Source organism: Chanodichthys erythropterus, chromosome 3 (assembly GCF_024489055.1).
Source record: "Chanodichthys erythropterus isolate Z2021 chromosome 3, ASM2448905v1, whole genome shotgun sequence".
Classification (NCBI taxonomy): Eukaryota; Metazoa; Chordata; class Actinopteri; order Cypriniformes; family Xenocyprididae; genus Chanodichthys; species Chanodichthys erythropterus.
Window position 1 is genome coordinate 31,028,328 of NC_090223.1, and position 22,259 is coordinate 31,050,586.

Sequence of the window (22,259 nt, forward strand, 5' to 3'; positions counted from 1 at the left end):
ATTGTTTGAATTTGTATGACAAAATATTTTTGCTTTGCTAGTAAGTCTAAATATTTGTGGATCAAACAACAAGTAATATCCTATTTAACAGTGTAGAAGATTAAGTTTAGAGGTTTAGCAGAATATGTTCATTATTAAAATGCGTATGTGTGTAATATGTTGTTTCCTTTCATTTAAGGAGGATGGCTCCGATTCAGACTCCGTCGCAGCCACACCCAGCAGCACAGGCAGCAAATCAAACACTCCCACCTCATCTGTTCCCTCGGCAACAGTTACCCCTCTGAACGATGGGCTGGTATCGGTGGAAGAGTTGAACATGCAACGGGGGCGGAGCCGCAAAAATACAAAGCGTCTTAGCAGAAACATGGAGGTGCAGGTCTCTCAGGAAACCAGAAACGTCAGCATTGGTGAGAGAGAGGGAGAAGAATTAGGGCAAACTGAAAAAAAAAAAAATCATTCTAATATGCCGATTTGGTGCTCACAAAACATTTCTTGTTGTGGATATAACTGATATATTTTTTCAGAATTCTTTGATGAATAGAAAGTTCAAAAGAACAAAATAATATTTCTAACAGTGTGTCTTTACAGTCATTTTTGATCAATTTAATAGACCCTTTTCTTAACGGTCATCAATATCGTAAAAAAATGTATGCACGTTGTAACACTATGGCTCCTATTTTAATGATGTAAGTGCATGGTCTGAAGCGCACAGCGCAAGTGCACTTAGAACGTGTCCGAATCCACTTTTGCTAGTTTAAGGATGGGAAAAATGGTCGGTGCACCCGGCGCATTGTCTAAAAGGGTTGTCCCTATTCTCTTAATGAGTAATGGGAGTGTTTTGGGTGTAACGTGCAATAAACCAATCAGAGTCTCGTCTTCCATTCCCTTTAAAAGCCAGTTGCGCTCGTGCCATGGCGGATTCGCTATTTACAAGATCGAATTTGCAAGCGGAAAAACTGAATGCGTCTATAGTGAGGAAACGGATCTGCTCGTACGTGAGGTTAAAGTGCGAGCAGACCATCTACGGGAAAAGCCGGATTCCACCAAAGCATTTTTATCTTTATGCACACAATAATAATCTTTTACATAGCAATCCTTTTACTTTTAATATTTGGCATGTTTGTGAGCTGCTGCGCGTCCCTGTGTGTGTAATAAGCAGAGTGTACACATGTTGTGCACCCGCCTATAGGTGCATATCACTAACGCGCTCTTTAAATAACAAAACAAATATTGTGCCATTGACTTTAGACCAGGTTTCTGTTGGTCAATGGTGCAGTCTATTTCAGTTGCCTAAAAATAGTAAAGCATCAACAATGCACCAGAACGCACCTCGTTTTCAGATCGGCACGACCATGGGCGCACAAATGGGCGCAAATGCATTTGCAATTTAAACAACGTGGCGCAGGACGTCAAAATTATAACTGCATCAAGCTGAAACTTGCAAAAAACACTTGCGTCTCGCCTGGCGCCGCATTGCACCGGGTGTATGATAGGGCCCTATTATATTACATTTGCATCAAATTACAAAAAAAAAAAAAAAAAAAAAAAAAATATATATATATATATATATATATATATATATATATATTCATAACAGTTTTTATATAAACATAATACAGATGAAAGTCTTACAAAATGTATACAAAATATACTATACACAAAAAAGAATAAAACAAAAGAACCCCCCACCCCCACCCCCCACGAACAGGCACCAGATACAATGAAAAATTTACACGTTAAAAAAAGACATACGTCATCAAACATAAACAAAACATTAAACCAACATGTCCTCCAACCAATACGACCATATAGGTCGTTTGTCACTTCCCTTAAATATGACCCATAGGAGCGTTTACTAAAGTTGCGCCCCTATCGACAACAGGACACTTTCATTTTAATGCATTGTTCCCTTTTATCTGCATCTTATTTCGGGTTTTGCGTAGTTCAGTTGGCAATGCATTGGAATAACAATATGCAATCATGTGATCATGCGATTGTGGGTTCTATCCCAGCGAAGGCATGTGCTCATAAAGTGTATATGCACTATAAATCACTAAGGATAGGTTTAGGGTTGGGGTAGGTGTAGTCGTTAATTAAAAAATGAGTTTCGCTAAATGAAAATAGGAGAAATGGTGTAAAAAGTCCACACATTACATATAAATGAACATGCATTTTGATTGGTAACGAGGGTCATACGTCATTTCATAATGACAGACGTAACACGACACTCATTATCGTTGTCATTATTTTTACGCCGGCTAGAGGGCGCATGACTTTAAAACATAAATATCGGTCGTAATAAGGTGCTTGAAAAACAACCTATAGGGACAGTCTCCATTCTAATCCACCCTTTTTGCTATCAACATACTGAACATAAGAGACAATTGCTGAGAATGTGTTAATGCTAATATAGGGTCAGAACATCCAAGCAAAGCTAATTCAAGATCTGGACTGATATCTTCTCCAAAAGCATTTGAATATCACTGAAAAATATTTTTCCAAAACTCAGAAATCTTAGGGCAAAACCAAAAAGTATGAGCATGCGTGCCATCTGAGCTTTTACATCTATCAAATAATGGGGAAACTAGTTAACGCTGCTGTGAGGGTGTTTATAATGATGGTAAATATGACATCTTTATCTCTTCTGACTGCCGTTATCTATTTTTAAAGTTGTGAAAACACTATTGTGGAGTTTTTCTTTTACTATTTATGCAAATGAAACACGCAAAAAAAAATTCAAAGTCTCTCATTCACTGCTATAAAAGTTTACCCAACTATGATGACTTCTGCTTCTGAGAAACCCGGAAATGTGAAAAGGGTCTATTGATTGGAATGGAATATAGGGCTGTCAAACGATTAATCACGATTAATCGCATACAAACTAAAAGTTTGAGTTTGCATAATATATGTTTGAGTACTGTGTGTAATTAATATGCATATATAAATACACACAAGTTAATGTATATATTTAAGTGAAATATGTTATTTATGTACAAAAATATTTGTATTTATATATAATATAAATTATATAAAAATATCAATAAATACATATACTTGTAAATATTTCTCAAATTTGTACATGAATGTGTTTGTATTTATATGTACATAATAATTACACAGAGTACTCACACATATAGTAGGCAAACTTAAACTTTTAGTTTGTATGCGATTAATCACAATTAATCGTTTGACAGCCCTTATGGAATACTGAATAGAAGTATTAAAAACACACAATTTTGTGTAGATTACATCTACAGATTTACAAACAATGCAAAATTCAAATGTTCCCTTACAGGACTATGATTGTGTGTTCTTCTTTTCAATCATGTGTGTGTGTGTGTGTATAGGTATGGGCAGTAGCGATGAATGGTCAGAATTTCAGGAAATTATAGACTCGACACCAGAGCTAGAAATGCGCTTGGACCCTCGAATCTTTGGAGGAGGAAATAGGTAGACGAATACACATCATCCACACCATTAAATAGTGAATAAACAGTACAAAATACTCAAGTTTAAGTACTAAAGGACAATCAAAATCAGTTTCAAATCATTAAGAATACTGTTTAGAAAGTTGCTTTGTGGAATTGTATAGGATTCAGCAGAAATCACACAAGCTTTGAAGTGAAATTATGACGAGAACTCTTGTTCCTTTGAAGTCCTTCTCAGGGCATTGTGAATGAGGCATTCGGCATCAACACAGACTCTCTGTACCATGAGATCAAAGACGCCAAGTCTGACATCATCGGTGATGTGGACGCAGGAGCAGAACTTCTCGGTAAGTTTCATAGTTCAGATTATGACCTTTATTGAACATTTTGCCTCATCATTTGATTGACACTTTAACATAAATGCAGATTACCTTGATTTATATGTAACCTGCATTTAAGATCAATGTTTTTCCTTTTTTAAAAAATATATTTTATGTACCATTGCTAAGCGTATGGTGGCTAAGGGCCTTTCTTCCTTGCACTTTGAACTGCATGCCCTTTGTCAGGAAGCCCACACTGCTGGATGTATCCTCAAAGCAAGGTCTCTTGGGATATCACGCTTGCTTCATGGCTGTATCTCCTGCCCCTAAGCACATTTTGGTGTGATGAAGTTGTTTGAGTACTTTCTGTTATTTACGTTGGCAGTTTTCTGATTTGTTTTGTTTCATTATCAAGGTAGAGCTGTTGATTTGTTTATCTCAGTGTGAAGGTGGATCTTTCTTTTGATTGGCCGTCTCACTCACTGACCCTTGACCCCTCTCTGTGCTTCCTTCCCGTGTGTGCTTCTCTCGGCCACGCCCCTAGGGGAATTCTCAGGTGTGTATCTGATCACTGATTGGTTGGTATTTTTATTTCTCATTCTTTTTTGCTCTTTATTATCTTTGCATGGATTTAACATAACAATACACATTAGAAAACTCTATTAGTCATATTACATTAAAGACCACATTGAACTATACTTCAGAAACACATAACAATAAAAGGTTACACTTTATTTTAAGGTGTCCTTGTTACAGTTTAATTATACATTTAAATACTGAATAATTTTAATTAACTACCCCACGGTTTCACAGAAAAGTCTTAAAGGGATAGTTCACCCAAAAATGAAAATTCTGTCATCATTTACTCACCCTCAAGTTGTTCCAAACCTGTATGAATTTCTGTTTGGTTACTGACATTCTTCCAAATATCTTCCTTTGTGTTCAACAGAAAAAAGAAATGTATACAGGTTTGGAACAACTTGAATAAATGATGACAGAATTTTCATTTTTGGGTGAACTATCCCTTTAAGCCTAGTCCCAGATTAATGGCTAATGGTTTGTTTCCACCGAGCAGTACGATACGACACTCAATTATTTCCGTTTCGATTGTCAGAAGTTGTGATTTGTATCAAAATACTGAACTGTACCGCTTTTTTGGTACCTTTCCATTGGGGTACCTAGCACAGTAGTCCGGTACCTAAAGGGTGGAGCTAGACTCACTGCAGACTGTTGATTGGTTGACAGAGAATCGCCACTTGCGTGTGCTAAAAGGGGAATGACAACACAAGAGGTGCCATTTTTTAAATATACAGTTGAAAACAAAAACAATGTCGGTGTGCATCAAACAAACAACCACATGCCGAGAAGCAAAAACAAGGTCTGCTGCATGTCCTCTATTGTTGTTTACTGTGTCGCTTTCTTCTTCATGTGAGAATGATGTTGGTCGCTACTTAGTTTCTGGCATACACCACGCCTATCAAGTAAGGGTAATTGTTAATGGTGGAAACGCAAGCCGGATCAGGGTTTACCATCCCGAATCATACTGTACTGTACAGCTCGGTGGAAACGAGCCATAAAATGCATGTTTGAGCTGTTTTAACTAAAAGCAACTTGCACTGAGATATCTTAAAATATGTCAGTTTCATTGTTTTGTCTCAAGATGCACACCAGTGATGTTTTTTTCTAAGGCACGTTTATAAAAGCTACTTAAATGCCCTAATTGAACTAAGATCTAATCCTGGCTTAATCTAAACCCTGTCTGTGAAATCGGGCCTACGTGTACTTAAAATAGGGTTAGAATTTGGTTTGGTTCAGTGTTAGTCACATGTAATTATGCATATTTTATAGTTATTGCTATAACAACTAGATGTAACATGAGTAACAATAACACTAAAATAAAGTGTTATCCATTAAAAAAAGATATTTAAAACACTTAAAAGTACACTACTGTTCAAGTTTGGGGTCAGTTAGTTTTTTTTTTTTTTAAAGAAATGAATACTTTTATTCATCAAGGACTTCAGCAAAAGTGTCAGTAAAGGCATTTGCATTGTTAGAAAACTTTCTATTTCAAATTAATTCAGTTCTTTGAAACTCCTGGAAAAATTATCACTTTCCACAAAACTTTTAAGCAGCACAACTGTTTTCAACATTTATAATAATCAGAAATCTTTCTTGAACACTAAATCATCATATTATTATGATTTCTGAAGGATCACTTCTGTCAGGACCACTATCGTCAAATATGATAGATAATGCATAGAGTTTGTATTGGCGGTATGGTTCTGTTCTGGGCAAGAACTCCCTGTGCATCCATGCAGCCTAGCATGGATAAGAGCAGGGAGAGCAGCAATAAACCCCCCAGGGTAAACAGAACAGGACCAACAGATATCATTAAATGTCATGATTTAACATACACATTTTTCAAGAATTAGTCTGATTCAGGGGGAAATAATAAGGCCAATCCTGACTGAAGAGAGGAGGAGCTGGGGATGGAGGAGGGTAATTTGCTCCTGAGAAATGCAATAGCTGCTGATAATACTGAGGAGCTTATATATAGATGCCTAATAAGCGTCGTATTCCTATAGGTAGACATAAGTCACCTGGGAGTCAGCTGATGCAAGCTTGACTGACGTGACCTGCCAGAACTGACGCTAACGCTAGATGTGACACTGAAGACTGGATTAATGATGCAAAAACGCAGCTTTGTCGTCACAGGAATAAATTACACTTAAAATATACTCAAATTTACAATTTTAAAAATAACAACTATATATATATACATTTTATTTTATTTTTTCATATTGTATTTTTGATTAAATAAATGCAGCCTTGGTGACTTCCTTCAAAAAAATTAAAATCTTACCAACCCCAAACTTTTGAATGGTCTTTAACAAATAGCTCCTTTGTAATTGTTATATTGTTCGCAATTATTGGCAATTATTTAAAGATAAAGGTCTGATATATTAAAAAAATACTTTAGAGTGTACTAGTGACAGCTGATGATTTTATTACATTTTCTTTAAAAAGGATCAGGTGTGTGTGTGTGTGTGTGTGTGTGTGTGTATGTGTGTGATGATAAATATCTAACATGTGCCTGTCCATTTTTCTCTCTTGCTCTCTTCATCTTTTTAATTCCTTCTCTTTTCACTTCCATCATTATCTTCCTATTTTAATATCCTTTTCTGTCTTCAAATTCATACCTGTACTCCTCCTGTCTTTTGGCTGCCTCCTCTTTCCTTGCCACTTTCCCTCTGTTTCCTCCTTGGCTCTCTATTTCAGTCCGGGATGATTTCTTTGGTAAGGCTCATAGCCTCCTTTTCCCCCTCATGTTGTTTTCAGTGGGACATTGTGACACTTTCCTGATTTGTAGCGATGCTTTTTGTGAGATGTTCTCCTGTGCTTCTGCTCTTCTAATCCTATTAACTCCGGCTGCTCAGTGCTGTGCTTTCAAATGCATGGCTTTTCAGCTCATATGAATCATATTATTTTAATCAAGTCAGTTTGGATGTTCTCCAGTCCACTTATCAAGTTAGACTGTGATTATGTCCCAGTAGATGTCCTGTAAATGAAACATTGAAAGGTCATTATTTAATGCCACGATAAAGAACTGAGCTGATTTCACTCATTTTTTTAAATGGCTACTAAAGTAATAAATGCATTGTAATTCTTTGTGTCTGTGGTGTAATTTCAATCAATTGCGAATTTGTATTTTTGAATCGGCTGTCCCTTAGTCTATTCATTTGAGATTTATCAAGTTCATAGTGGTCTGTACTCCTGCTAACACTGCATATCCCATAGGAATGGGGAAAGAGGTGGAAAATCTACTAACAGAGAACAAACAACTACTGGAGACCAAGTAAGAGATAGAGACAGTGTATTTGCACATGTTATGTATGCATCTGCATGTTTTGACAAAGTAATTTGCCGTGTGTAGGAATGCCCTGAATATTGTGAAGAATGACCTGATTGCTAAAGTGGACGAGCTGTCGAGTGAACAGGAAGTTCTCCGGGAAGAGCTGGAAACAGTGAAACAGTCCAAGAGCAAAGTGGACCAGAGAGTGAAAGAACTGGAGGAGGAGCTAAAGAGGTCTGGAACTGTTAAGTTTTCTGTCCCAACATTGACATTTGTTAGTTAATTGGTCCTTAATAACTATTTTAAATCAGGGCTGTAACCAGTATAGGACATTGAGGGAGACCAGTCCTCCCAACAATGAGATATGACCACATTGTCTCCCCAATATTTAATATTATTGATGTACTACATTACACAGAGGGTTGTTAGGATGACAAGAAGTTACGTTTTTAGGCTGATCTGCCTCAGTGGTCTAACAGCGCACGTCAATGTCAAAATGATTGAGATGGCAAATCAGATTAAAACAAGGCGAGCTTTGCTATTCACAGAAGCTGAACAGGAATTCAGTTTTAAGCTTGAAAGAGTGTGAGAAAACTGAGGGCTTATAAACACAAGAATGACAATCAACTAAACAGAGAACAGGTGCGAAACTAATTACAAACCATGGTAACAAACAAGAACTCAAGCAAATACTGTGAAAGAAAACCAAACCATCCAAATCTACCACACCGGAAAAAAAAATGGAAAAGCAGTGCAGTTGAAGGCAAAAACATGTTCTGTATGAACAGCCCCTTAAGCCCTGGGCATACTTAGTTTTTTTACGTGTACGCTAGTGCACACACACAGCCTTGGAAAACTATACTTCATTTGACTCATACACAGACATTCGACACATGCGCAGTTTTGAGCAATCTCTCGCTACGAGTTACAGCCCATGTCAGCATCTTTGTGTTCTTTCATGCTAGAGTTGTACGAATGAGGGTAATTTCTAACCTCTTCACACAATCTTTCGTCTGTGTAGGCCTCCATTGTCACTGTAGCTCGCATGTGTTCTGGTCTTTTCTGTTTATGCAGTTTTTCTTGGACTACCTTGTGAATCGACACCCCCAGGGCACAGTTGCCACCTTGTGGATAAAATAAATTACTGCAATTAATGTGAACGTGCGACCTGCGCGTACAAGTATGTGCAGTTACAATAATCTGGTAGTCACGCGCACTGTACGCTGACCCTCACGTACATGTAAAAAGTGAATTATACTTTGGGCATTAGTTTGTCTTTGAAAGTGGCTCATGGTGTTTTTTAGAGTCTCTAAGGCCCTGTTTACACCTGTTATTAAGATGCATTTTGGTCGATCGGATCACAAGTGGACGACGCTATATACAGGTGTAAATGGGATCTAAAATGTTTTGAGCTTGTCCAATTTCGACCACTTTCAGAGGTAGTCGAAAACGCATTCAACCGGATTGCTTTCGTAGCGTAGACGCTCATGTGGTCAAATGTGTTCAAACAGCTACAAAAGACTGCCTATTCTCCACCTACTAACCTAATGCGTAAACATTATGGGAAGTTTGCTAGCCAGACATGATTTAAACTTTGTCGCTGAAGACCTAAGTTTGGTTTGAAGACAAAAAACGTACCAAGCACAATGCTCTCGAAGAAATCAGGACAGAAATGGTTAAAACTGACAAAAGTGCTGGATTAAAACACCAGGTGTAAACAGGAATGTGTGTCCCTCATTTACTTGTGATCGACCAAAACAGGGTGTAAACAGGGCATAAAAGTCTCTATCTTTTCACTCTAATTAAAGTCTGAATGTCTCCTTTGATTAAAGGTTGAGAGCTGAAGCATTAGGAGCATCTCAGGACTCTAAAGATGAGGGTGGAGAGGATGTAAGTAAAACACTTCAGTCTCATTTCCAAAAACCTTTGCTCTGCTCCAAAAACTAGTGAATTGCCTCACCGAAGTGAAAAAGTAGTAGTAATTTAATTATGATTACTCCAAGAACATCCTGTTTTAGCTCAGTTCAAAGGCAGCATGGCATGAAAAAATTGCATTCACTAGGTTTTGGAACTGATAAATGATAACTGAAATAATGTTTGTTCTTATATCATTAATAACATTAATACCATCTATGACTTTATAGTCAGATTTTTTAATGTATTAATAAACTGCAAAGTGCAAATACACAGTCAGTGGTTGGATGTGTGTATTACCAATCACTTCTACAGGCCTTGCTTTGTTTTGCACTAACAGTTTTTAATTAAAACGCTCTGCGCGGTAAACCTTTAACCTTCTCTCAATGCTTCAGTACCCACATATTTGATGCTGTGAAATGCTGAAGAGCTGATGCACTAACCTCCGCTTCACTGCTGCTGTGTTTTGTGGTGCTGCTCTGTTCTGTGTGGCTCTGTGGTACAGTACTCATCTCCACTGCAGGACGATGTCGCCATGACGCAGAGACGACGGTTCACACGTGTAGAGATGGCGCGTGTACTGATGGAGCGCAACCAGTACAAGGAGAGACTGATGGAGCTTCAGGAAGCTGTGCGCTGGACCGAGATGATCAGGTGAGGGAGAAGCAGCCACATACATAAAATCTCACATCCAAAACAACATTAATTTAGATACTTACAAGCCTCTGTTATCGTGCATCCAAGCATGTGAAAAAAATCTCATACATTTGCAAATCTAAATGACTTCATCAATAGTGTACTCATAAAAAACGGTCAATAGGGGTGTAAAATATATTGATGCATTGTAATGTAATGCATAAAATGGAACAAAACACCCATGATAATAGTAATGTACATAGATAACATACACTACCATTCAAAAGTTTGATTTTTTTTTTTTTTAAAAGTTAATTTTATTTAGCAAGGACTCCAATTTACAATACAATCTCCAATACAATTTAGAACATGAAAAAAGATTTTAATTTTTAAATATATGCTGTTCTTTTGAACTTTGTTCATCCACAAATCCTGAAAAATAAAATGTGTTATTGTTTCCATAACAGCACAACTGCTGATAATATGATTGACAAATGAGCAGCTCAGCATTTATAATAATAAGTGTTTCTTGAGCATCAAATCATCATATTAGAATGATTTCTGAAGGATCATGTGACATTGAAGACTGGAGTAATGATGCTGAAAATTCAGCTTTGACCTCACAGGAATAAATTACATTTAAAATATATTATACAGTTATTTTAAATTGTAATAACATTTCACAATATTGGTGTTTTTGCTGTGTTTTTGATCAAATAAATGTAGTCTTGTGAGAATAAGAGACTTCTTTTCAAAACATTAGAAAATCTCAGACCCAAAACTTTTGAACAGAAGCATAATTAAGAAAAACACTATTAAAATAACATAATCACATGTGATGCATCATGCAGGGACTTCTGGGAATGTCCTTTTACTGTTTTCCATTGTACAATATAAGGTGGTTCTTAAAAAAAAACAATAATTTACTGTGAAAATATATGTATTTTCTTGTTATGTATTACATGGATTAATTCATAATTTTTCCTTAAAAAAACAAATGTTTACATTTAATGAAATTTTGTTGTGCTATTAAGTTTTAGCATTTTTAATACTAGCATCTATTTGATGTAAAAAAAAAAAAAAAAAAAAATGTCTTTGTCCATTTCACTTCCACAGGGCATCTCGGGAGAGTCCTCCTCTACCAGAGAAGAAGAAATCTATCATCTGGCAATTGTGAGTATAACGGCAGATTTAGACATTTTGTCTTTGTTTCTAACTCTTAAATCAGTATGTTAAAGAATTGGATTGATTTCACACCATTGACATGTCTTAATGTTAAAATAGAGAGATGTTACTAATTGTATTATTTATATTCCACCTGATTTTTCCCGTTCCTTTTCATACTCACTTTGCTCTGCGTCTATGTGTCCAGCTTTGCACGTCTATTTAGTTCATCTGCGAGCCCTCCTCCAGTGAAACGGCCGTACACCAGTGTCAACATTCACTACAAGTCTCCTTCTCCTGCTGGCTACAACCAGAGACGCTCCCAAACCATGTGCCAGATCTCCACTTCCAACTGCATACTGGAGTTCCTGCCAGAAGAGTGAGAAGAAACACACATATCTGTCTGTGTTTTTGTCCCATATGTCCTCATGTCCTCATCCACACATCCACCTGTCTGTTTGCCCTCCCTCTGTGCCCTCAAAGTGTATTCTCTCTCTCTCTCCTGCTCAGGCAAGCTGACTCCTGCTAAATGGTGTGTGCTAATGCTGCATTTGACTGTTAGCTGTTGCACACTCACACGTTTACTTAGCTTACCTAGGGAAATATCATAGGCCTCTATTGTTTTCAAATAAAACTAACTAATAATAAAAACCGCAGACTAAATCTAACATAACCTCTAAAAAAGTTTCTTGCATTTTTAGAATAAAAATAAATTTGATTTTTGGTTGTGGGGTTCAGTTCTCAGTGAACATATATCATCATAAATGTGTATTATTTTATTATTATTATACCATTCATTAATATTTTGAATTAGCTTTTATTTTTATATTTCCAGTTATCATTTCAATTTTATTTTTTTTGTTTTTTAATTTTATTAATAAAGATTTTGTTCATTTAAGTTAAAGTTTTCATCTAATATTAATTTAATCTTTATTTCAATTAACAAAAATGATTTCTAACAGTTTTAGTTTTAGTTTACAATAACACTGCTGCAAATTGAGTAAATCGAAATATTTGATTAATTCGTTAATTTATTACGTTTTATTCATCATAACATTTTAAAACCTCAGTTCACATCAACATATAAATTTCAAATGTTCTTTTTTTAGTCTGCTTGCCAGTACATTAGCATGAAATGGCATCTGCCAAATGCGTAAATGTAAGTGAAATATATCACACGATTTCACATCACGCCGTGTGTCTGTGGCATTTCTTTTCGGCCTCTGCTGGCTGGCTGGCTGGTTGGCTCTCTCGCTCTATCGCTGACCGCTCCTCTCTCTTTCTCTTCGCCCTGTAGACTGCCCAGTAATGGTGTTGCGTCTCTCCTCAGCGATTCTGCTCTCTGTACACGCAGAGAGCAGCGTCGAGAGCAGTACCGGCAGGTGCGCGAGCACATGCGCCGGAAGGACGGCCCCATGCAAACCTGTGGCTGGAGTGTCCCATCCCGATTCAAACAGGTATCTGCCCATATGTTGTCCCTTCACCTGTGACCTCTGTAAGCAGTTGATCTCCACACAGAAACTGGAGTGGCTCTGTCTTGTCAGGGAGCGCCCTCCTCAAATGAAGTGAAATAGAGGAAAAAATGAAAATAAATAAGCAAAGTGCACTCTAGATATGCACTCAAGAGGCGTGTCTTAGTTTAGCTCCACCCAAGATCAGGGATGAGTGTCATGAGAGTTCATGTTAGGTGATGATATGGATGGCTTGTTGAGGATGTGCGAGAGCAATTTAGCTACTTTTTTTTTGTTACGCTATAACTAACAAAAAGTTTGTTACAGTATCAAATGGTTTATAACACTGTTTAAAGGGGTCATGAAATGCATTTTTTCTGCAGTTTCCTGAGGTGCACTTATAATGTTAAAGGTGCCCTAGAATTAAAAAATTGAATTTATATTGGCATAGTTGAATAACAAGAGTTCAGTACATGGAAATGACATACAGTGAGTCTCAAACTCCATTGTTTCCTCCTTCTTATATAAATCTCATTTGTTTAAAAGACCTCAGAAGAACAGGCGAATCTCAAGATAACACTGACTGTTACGTAACAGTCGGGATCATTAATATGTATGACCCCAATATTTGCATATGCCAGCCCATGATCCCAATATTATGAAAGGCATTAGACAAGGGCAGCCAGTATTAACGTCTGGATCTGTGCAGAGCTGAATCAACAGACTAGGTAAGCAAGCAAGGACAATAGCAAAAAATGGCAGATGGAGCAATAATAACTGACATGATCCATGATTACATGATATTTTTAGTGATGTTTGTAAATTGTCTTTCTAATTTTTTCGTTAGCAAGTTGCTAATGTACTGTTAAATGTGGTTAAAGTTACCATCGTTTATTACTGTATTCACGGAGACAAGAGAGCGGTCGCTATTTTCATTTTTAAACACTTGCAGTCTGTATAATTCATAAACACAAATTCATTCTTTATAAATCTCTCCAACAGTGTGTAATGTTAGCTTTAGCCACAGAGCACTATCAAACTCATTCAGAATCAATGTAAACATCAAAATAAATACAATACTCACATGATCCGACGCATACATGCAGTATGCATGACGAACACTTTGTAAAGATCCATTTTGAGGGTTATATTAGCTGTGTGAACTTTGTTTATGCACTGTTAAAGGCAAGCGCGAGCTCCGTGGACAGAGAGCGCGAGCATTTAAAGGGGCCGCAGCCTGAATCGGTGCATTTCTAATTATGCCCCAAAATAGGCAGTTAAAAAAAATTAATTAAAAAAAATCTATGGGGTATTTTGAGCTGAAACTTCAGACACATTCAGGGGACACCTTAGACTTATACATCTTGTAAAAAAACGTTCGATGGCACCTTTAATAAGATTTTTACATCAAAAATTGTCATAATTTTTAAATAAATCACCACATTCTACCCTTATTTTAACCCTCTGAATGAATGCTCTATTTTAAGGGGTGTGTCTGCTGTGAGACTTCAATGTAAACGCCCACTGCTGTGATTGGCTGACATCTTTGCATATGAAATTATGAAGTATTATATGTAGAATCCTCTGGAATACTTTTACTACGTTTTTACTATTACAGCTGTCGAGATTAACGAATCGTGAAAAATGTTGATTATTGCATTATATGTAGATCACATGAAAGGTTGCAGTGATGAGCATGTAGCCGATGACAGTCTGTTGTAAATGGCAGTAAAATGAAGTGAACAAAGGGCCAAGTTCTTACTGACGCAGTCTGGAACTTCATTAAAAATAAAGTTCATCCACTCAAAAGGAAGGCAATGCAAAGACTGTGTTGTTCCACAGCTTGGCACTGCACAGCGTCTTGTTGTCATCTTTATCGTTCTGCTCAGACCTGCGTTTGCATCTCTCATTATTTACCTACTATATGCATGAATCGGTGGGCGGAGCTAAACAGGTAGTGATGTAGAAGCAGTTGTTGATCTTCTGCGGAGGCGGTGTTTAGCCACACTATCATGTCATAAAGTGGCACTTTTCACAACCTGTCATTTTGGCAGATTGGCTTCAATAAAAGCTGTTTTAGACTAATGAGAAAGTTTTAAGTTCTGAAACGTATAGGATGTTTTTATAGTACAATCAAAATCAAAGGGAATTTTGATTTCTCAGTTCATGACCCCTTTAATTCTGCAGTTATACCACAAAACTAAGTCACTTTTGTTAATTGAAATAAAGCTGACAATAAATAAAATCACATTTAAAAATGAAAATATGTTAACTTTTTACATTTTTATAAAAATTAAAATGAAAAATGTTTCTTTGGCAACTAGCTAAAATAAAATAAGTTTAAGCTGTAAAAAAAATTAAATAAAAATTAATTAAAGGTAAACATAAATATTGAAAAATATAAAAAATAAAAGCTAATTCAAAATATTAATAAATACTATCATATAAATAATACAAAAATAATACTGAACATTGAATTGTTTATTTGCAATGTAATTTATTTGATCAGTGAATAGTTTATTTACATGGACCATGCAAAAGAAACTGATTTACTAAAATGAATCTGGCTCCCAGATGATGATGTAGCATTTTGTCACACTTACAACTTAGCAACTGCTATTTTCCAACACTGTTCATGGTAGCTTTTAACTATAATAAATGGTTTGACATGTTTGTGCCTCATCATCCAGCTGAACTCTTGCTAGCGGGTCTATGACACAGGTAAAAGCTCTAGCCCATTGTCAAGTAACAAGTAAAAAAGTAAAAATTATGACTGTTAGCTTCCTGCTGCTGTTGTCTTAGTAACGGCACAGTGGTAAGTCTGAAATTGTGCTTCCAGGTTTTTTGTTCTATGGAACTAGTTAGATAGTCCATGTTGTGCTAGGTTGTGGCAACACTGTTAGGGTTGCCACAATGACAGTGTGTTTGTCAGGGTTGCCGTGGTGACAATGTCGCCGTGGCGCTAACTGTGATCTCCCACAGAATGGCTCCCAGGCGGACAGCACTCAAGATGCCGCAGCGAAGAGGACGCAGGCAAGTCTGAGCGGCAGAGGACCAGCATGCACCTCTCCCACCCTGTCCCTTTAAATCCCGGCCCTAAACCTGACTCAGCTTCAGTCAGCAAATCATAGCGTAGACGCAGCAGAAAACTGATATAGCAGAAAATGTCTTTGCTGAAGCTGAATATATCTTTAGGAATTAAACCTCTGGTGTTTATAGCTGTCGACATGCTTTCCTGCTAACAATGTTTTGCTAACACTATCACGTTAACACAATGTTTAGTGCATTTTAGACATTTGGCTGAGTTGCTTACAACCTACGATGACATTATTGTGCCAGACATCAGAATTTAGATGCCAGCGTTATTGCAAGACAAAAACAAATTAGAGTATCAAAATGTCATTCATATACAGTGGTACATGAATATGGTAATCATTCAGAATTTGATATGCAATAGTATTTTGAAGTACCAAATGATTACATCCGATAGCACTACTGTACCATGGTACCGCCCTAGTACTTTTTTTTCCATGACTATGCCCAAATAAGATGACACATTTTATAATATTGCCATATTTTGTGAAAAAAACAGACTTCAGCTAATTTTCACTTTTAACTTTAATGTTAAAAAGATGACCTCATGTTGTCATGCAGGTTTAAAGGTGCTACAGAGGATCTTTTCGTCGACTGAGAAACCAAAGACTGTTACTGAGTTTTTGAAATGAGCGCATGCGTAAGAACAACCCCCCTCCTTTCGAGGGAACGCCTCCCAAAACGTGTGCACGAGTATTGGAACACGAGTGTTTACCACCGGCATTCGCTGTGTCGTGTTAGTGGATTCATTATGTCGGACTCACCGCAGGTAATTCATAATCTGCAGTTGTTACTCCTGTCTCCGGACAAAAACACTGCATGCGGCGCCTGTGGAGTGTGGAAAGTTACTGGAGCGCGTCTCGTCTCTCACAAGGAACGTCACGGCAGTGATTGACAAGCCAGAGGGCCATCGCGTAAACGATGATCGCGTAAACGATTGGCTGATGTTTTTAAGGCCCTACCTCGTGCACAGATGATGTATATTAATATTATTACTTTCAGTGCACCTAATAAATAGTCTTTTATCAGTTAGTAAAGACAGTTTCAAGTAATATTGCAGAAATGTATAAAACAAAACATCCTCTTTAGCACCTTTAATTCATAAAATTCTTTATATTCATATTGTTTAATATTTATCAGTAATGCAATGGCATGTTGATTGCTATTACATTTTACATAGATTGATGTGTTGACTAGCACATTAAAAATATGCATGTAAAGTACTTTATTATTATTTGAAAATGTTATAAGTTAATATATTTTATATGTACTAAATTGTAAAATCATTACAAGTGTAATTACAAATATATTTAAATGCATGATATACAAGTTTCAATAGAAATGACATTAATAATTATTTTAGTTTACCATAAATGTTTTTAACCAGATTTTAAAAACAATTGAAGTAATTATGAAATTTCATCTAAAGATATACTTAAATCCTACTTAAGTGGGTCAGAAAAAGCACTGAAGTTCATTTAATATAAATTTAAACTATTATACATTTTCTAACATTCAATTAAGAGTCCAAAAGCAGGCTACGAAATGAAAACAAATGAAAATAAACATTTGCACTTTTAAGTATATTTTTTTAAACTGCATTATCTCCATAATAAGTGCTCTTATTTAAATTATGCTAAAGTATATTTCCTTTGCACAAGGGATATGTTTTATAAAGTTCATAAAGATAAACGATTATTCTAATTCAAAATATTAACTGTGTTTAGTTGAACTCTGGTGGTAACAGTTCAGAACAAATTCCAGGGGCTAGATTTACTAAATGGGGGATATTAGCATGAGATCGCAAATCCACAAATGCGCCGATGGGAGTGGCAAGTTTTGTGCATGATCTACTGCTGATGCGCAAATTAAAGAACACATGCAGTCAAATCATTTACATAATGACCAGCGTAATCTACCAAGAGCAGTGAAAATTAGGGTTGAGTCGCAAATAAGCAGAGCTGATGCTCATCAGGTGCGGGTCGACACAGGCGCGACTTGTTACATGTAATTTACGGATAACGTCTTCCTCTGGCATAAGAAATGAATACGAGTGGAAAATATTTTCTCCCTTCCACCACGCGCTCTCTGTTCTCTGCGATGTCTCCCCCTAGCAGCAACAATTGCAGCCATGTCGCTAAATGGGTTAAGACATGCTTTTTTGGGGGCGTAAAATATTGGCGCAAATACCAGTAAATTGACTAGCTCAAACATTAGTGATTCATTTAAATACTCTTCTCCCATGAATTTTGCATCTGAAAGGAATACTCCTACAAATACATATACAATAAGGTCAGCCGCAAAAACATATCAGTCCACACCTTTTTAGCGCTATTTTTGCACTGCATGTCTTTAGTAAATCCTGACAGTAGTTTTTTTTACCACCAAAACAGGGTTTGCGCTGGCGCAAATCTGACCCCAGATGTCTAAAATGTAGCGGAAGCTCATTTTAATATTTTCACCTTCCAATATTTAATTGTATACAGAAAACAGAGTCCTAGATAAAAGTAAATTAATTCAGACGATAATAAATGGTATTCTCTCAGCATTGTGTAACATGATATCCTCCTGGTCCGTATCAAACCTTCCTCCATCTTAGAAACAGTTGAAACATGATTTGCTGCTCTCTCTGTCTTTCAGTGGCATTTGCTGACTGTACAGTAGATTAACTCTTGTCATTGCGCATGCATCTGCCTTGTAACCCTCTAACAGACTTTGATCTGCTGCTCTGGTTTGCTGTTCTTGGTTTTCCCTTTCTCTGTATGCCCTGGATCAAGACTATCTTAACCAGGGCATGATGGGAGCTTTGAGTATGGCATCTTTCTGCTTGTAGTGTGTGGCACTGATCTTATTTACAAAGGCCTTGTGAACATCACCGCCTTCCTGTGTTCTCACAGGCCAATGAGAAAGAGGATAATCGCATGAAAAACGTCCCTGTGCCAGTGTACTGCCGCCCTCTGGTGGAGAAAGACCCCAACAGGAAGGTACAAGATGACTGCTGAACACACAGACTGTTGGTTCTGAGGTTGTGAAGTTCTGAACTCAGACTCTTGTTCTTCTGACACAGCTGTGGTGTGCTGCTGGCGTGGATCTCACTGGCTGGAAGACATCCAATCAGGAGGCTGCAGCTGTGAAGCCGTCCAATGGCTCTGATCCCTTGACTGGTGAAGACGAAGGCGGAGACGGCAAGAGCGAGCAGGGCTCACCAGAGAAAAAGAAGGTAAACAGCTTTAATAAAAACACGAGAATGTAATTAAAGGGGAAAAACACTTTTTGAAGACATTCAAAATAAACAAAAATTTGGGGTCAGTAAGACTTTTTTAAAGAAATGAATACCTTTATTCTGGGATGCATTAAATTAATCAAAAGTGTCAGTAAAGACATTTATAATGTTAAAAAACTTTTCTATTTCAAATAATGCTGTTCTTGAAATTTTAATTAATCAAAGAATACTAAAAAAATAGTAACACATTTCTACAAAAATAATAAGCAGCACAAATAAGCAGATCAAATGTAAATATGTATCTTGAATGCTGTGGATTAATGCTTCTGTCAAATGCATGAATGTAAATGTTTTCAACATTGATAATAATAAGAAATTGGCATTAAATCATCATATTGGAGTGATTGCTGAAGGATCATGTGACACTGAAGTAATGATGCTGAAAATTCAGCTTTGCATCACAGGAATAAAATGCATTTTAAAATATATGTAAATATAGAATAAATAAATGTAGATTTGTTGAGCATAAGGGACTCAAAAGCAATAAAAAATCTTACCTACCCCAAACTATTGAATGGTAATGTATACAAATACAAACACACACACACACACACACACACACACACACACAGTGGGAACAGAAAGTTTGAGATCACATTGAAAATTAAATTTCAATCAAATTTAAACCTGGAAAAAAAGCAGAACATTATTTTACAGCAGAATTTAAAACAAAGAAATATTGTGATGTAAATTTATAGGATTAGTTCACTTTCAAATGAAATTTAGCCCAAGCTTTACTCACCCTCAAGCCATCCTAGGTGTATATGACTTTCTTCTTTTGATGAACACAATTGGAGATATTTTAATAAATATCCTGACGCACCCGTGCTTTATAATGGCAGTGAACGGGAACAATGAGTATGAGCTGAAGAAAGTGTCTCCATCCACATCTATCCATCATAAACATAATCCACACGACTCCGGGGATTTAATAAAGGTCTTCTGAAGCGAAGCGATCCGTTTGTGTAAAAAAAAAAATCATCCGCCTTCTGTATTCATATTACGAAAAAAAATGGAAGTTAGTTAAGCTTTTTCTTTAAGCTGAATAGGGAAGGTGTAGGATGTAATGTAAGCTTTTTTAACTGCAACAGTTTTACGCTTTCTTCGTAACTTGAATACGGAAGGCGATCAAGCAGAAGCTAGATATTTTACTTCATAACATGTTAAATATGGAATTTTTTTTTTTTTACACAAATGCATCGCTTCAGAAGGACTTTATTAACCCTCTGGAGCCGTGTGGAGTATGTTTATGATGGATGGATGTGGATGGAGACACTTTCTTCAGCTCATACCCATTGGTCCCGTTCACTGCCATTATAAAGCTCGGATGCGTCAGGATATTTATTAATATTTCTCTGATTGTGTTCATCAGAAAGAAGAAAGTCATATACACCTAGGATGGCTTGAGGGTGAGTAAAGCTTGGGCTAACTTTCATTTGAAAGTGAACTAATCCTTTAGTACAAAAATATTTACAATTCTCCACTTTTTATTGGTCACTAATCAAATAAGCATATTTGTGACACTGAATGCAAAAGGGAGACTAACCAAAAAATTCATGCAAATTTTTCGGTTATTACATAATTTGTTATGCAAAAATAACATTTTTAATCAATTTTTGTATTACTTTTCAATTTCATTTACTTAAAAATTTTAGAAAATTAAATTTACTAGTCACTAGCCCAAAATGGGTCTCAGATGTTTCGCAGCTTACCTATTTTAATTTCAGTAAAATGTGAATTTTAAGTATAAAGTGAATTAAATCTAAACATTGGTATTTCACCCTCTTCTAGCCTAAGGAGCTGCATGAAACTGACTCCATGAGCAGCCGCGTGTGGATTCTGACCAGCACTCATTCAGCCAGTAAAGTGGTCATCATCGATGCAAACCAGCCCTGCTCTCTAGTTGACCAGTTTAACGTGTGCAATGCCCATGTGCTGTGCATCTCCAGCGTACCAGGTTTGTGTAGTGTTATATACACAAGTAAATGCACTAACAAAGAGTGTAGCAGATGAGTTAACTGTTAACTGTATTTTTAATGCTTGTGCATGTAGCGGCTAGTGAGAGTGATTACCCAGCAGGTGAGATATTTCTGGAGCAGCAGGCTGGAGACGGGGCTTCGGAGGAGAAGGGTGGAGTGGAGGGCATGTTGGCAGGGATCACCATTGTGGGCTGCGCTACTAACTGCAGCGTAGTGCGCAGCAACTGCTCCTCTCGCACTGACACCCCCGTGCAGGACCGAAGCCAAGGTGAGCAAACTGACTGAAGATGTATGCTCTGAATCTGTGAGGCTACATATTGGTCATCATATGCTTTGTGTTTAGCTCCCACAGCTCCAGTGTGTAGAAGCTTAGCTGTGTCACAGTCTGCGGAGGAAGCGACAGAAGCCATTGAGGTGTCAGAGGAGACGGGGCCAAGTGAGAACACGGACAGCACCCTCAGATCTTTCACCGAGCATGTCTTTACTGACAACACACACAGGTATCTTACACATAACATACTTTTAAAACCATAAATGTTACATTAGGTAAAAGTGCCTAGCAAATACATAAATTGATAGCTTTAGCATCTTAACTAAATATTGTTAAACCGGATGTATGAAGCAAAAAAAATTTAGGAAGGATTAGATCACTTCAGAATTAAAATTTCCTGATAATTTACTCACCCCCGTGTCATCCAAGATGTCCATGACTTTCTTTCTTCAGTCGAAAAGAAATTAAGGTTTTTGAGGAAAACATTCCAGGATTTTTCTCCATATAGTGGACTTCAGTGGGGTTCACCGGGTTGAGGGTCCAAATTGCAGTTTCAACGCAGCTTCAAAGGGCTCTACACAATCCCAGACGAGGAATAAGGGTCTTGTCTAGCAAAACAATCAGTAATGTTCTAAAAAAAAAATATACTTTTTAACCACAAATGCTTGTCTTGCACTGCTCTGTGATCCACCACACATGACGTGATCACATTGAAAGGAAGGCAGAAGTACCGCGGTAGGGCAAAAAACTCCATCTTATTTTCTCCTCCAACTTCAAAATCGTCTGATATCGTTGTTTTACCTTTTTTTGTAAAAGGGCGTTTGACTTAATCTTTACACATTCGCTTTGTAAACACTGGATCGGTAC

The 22,259-nt window shown here is 37.0% G+C and overlaps 1 protein-coding gene across 17 annotated transcripts in view; it reads left to right on the forward strand.

Moving 5' to 3' along the window:
- The window catches only part of mapk8ip3 (mitogen-activated protein kinase 8 interacting protein 3), a 36,464-nt gene that overhangs the window by 8,731 nt on the left and 5,474 nt on the right, over window positions 1-22,259 (forward strand). For 5 of the 17 annotated variants that reach the window (XM_067381751.1, XM_067381758.1, XM_067381762.1 and 2 more), the window contains 17 exons: window positions 179-407; window positions 3,348-3,450; window positions 3,657-3,775; window positions 4,293-4,304; window positions 7,547-7,604; window positions 7,683-7,835; window positions 9,434-9,491; window positions 10,021-10,169; window positions 11,268-11,324; window positions 11,524-11,694; window positions 12,613-12,772; window positions 15,749-15,799; window positions 18,757-18,843; window positions 18,927-19,079; window positions 20,934-21,099; window positions 21,195-21,389; window positions 21,465-21,621. In XM_067381751.1, the coding sequence (XP_067237852.1) occupies window positions 179-407; window positions 3,348-3,450; window positions 3,657-3,775; window positions 4,293-4,304; window positions 7,547-7,604; window positions 7,683-7,835; window positions 9,434-9,491; window positions 10,021-10,169; window positions 11,268-11,324; window positions 11,524-11,694; window positions 12,613-12,772; window positions 15,749-15,799; window positions 18,757-18,843; window positions 18,927-19,079; window positions 20,934-21,099; window positions 21,195-21,389; window positions 21,465-21,621 (2,078 nt within the window). The remainder of the gene's footprint in view (window positions 1-178; window positions 408-3,347; window positions 3,451-3,656; window positions 3,776-4,292; window positions 4,305-7,546; window positions 7,605-7,682; window positions 7,836-9,433; window positions 9,492-10,020; window positions 10,170-11,267; window positions 11,325-11,523; window positions 11,695-12,612; window positions 12,773-15,748; window positions 15,800-18,756; window positions 18,844-18,926; window positions 19,080-20,933; window positions 21,100-21,194; window positions 21,390-21,464; window positions 21,622-22,259) is intronic. The other 12 variants (XM_067381757.1, XM_067381765.1, XM_067381766.1 and 9 more) reach the window with 7 other exon arrangements.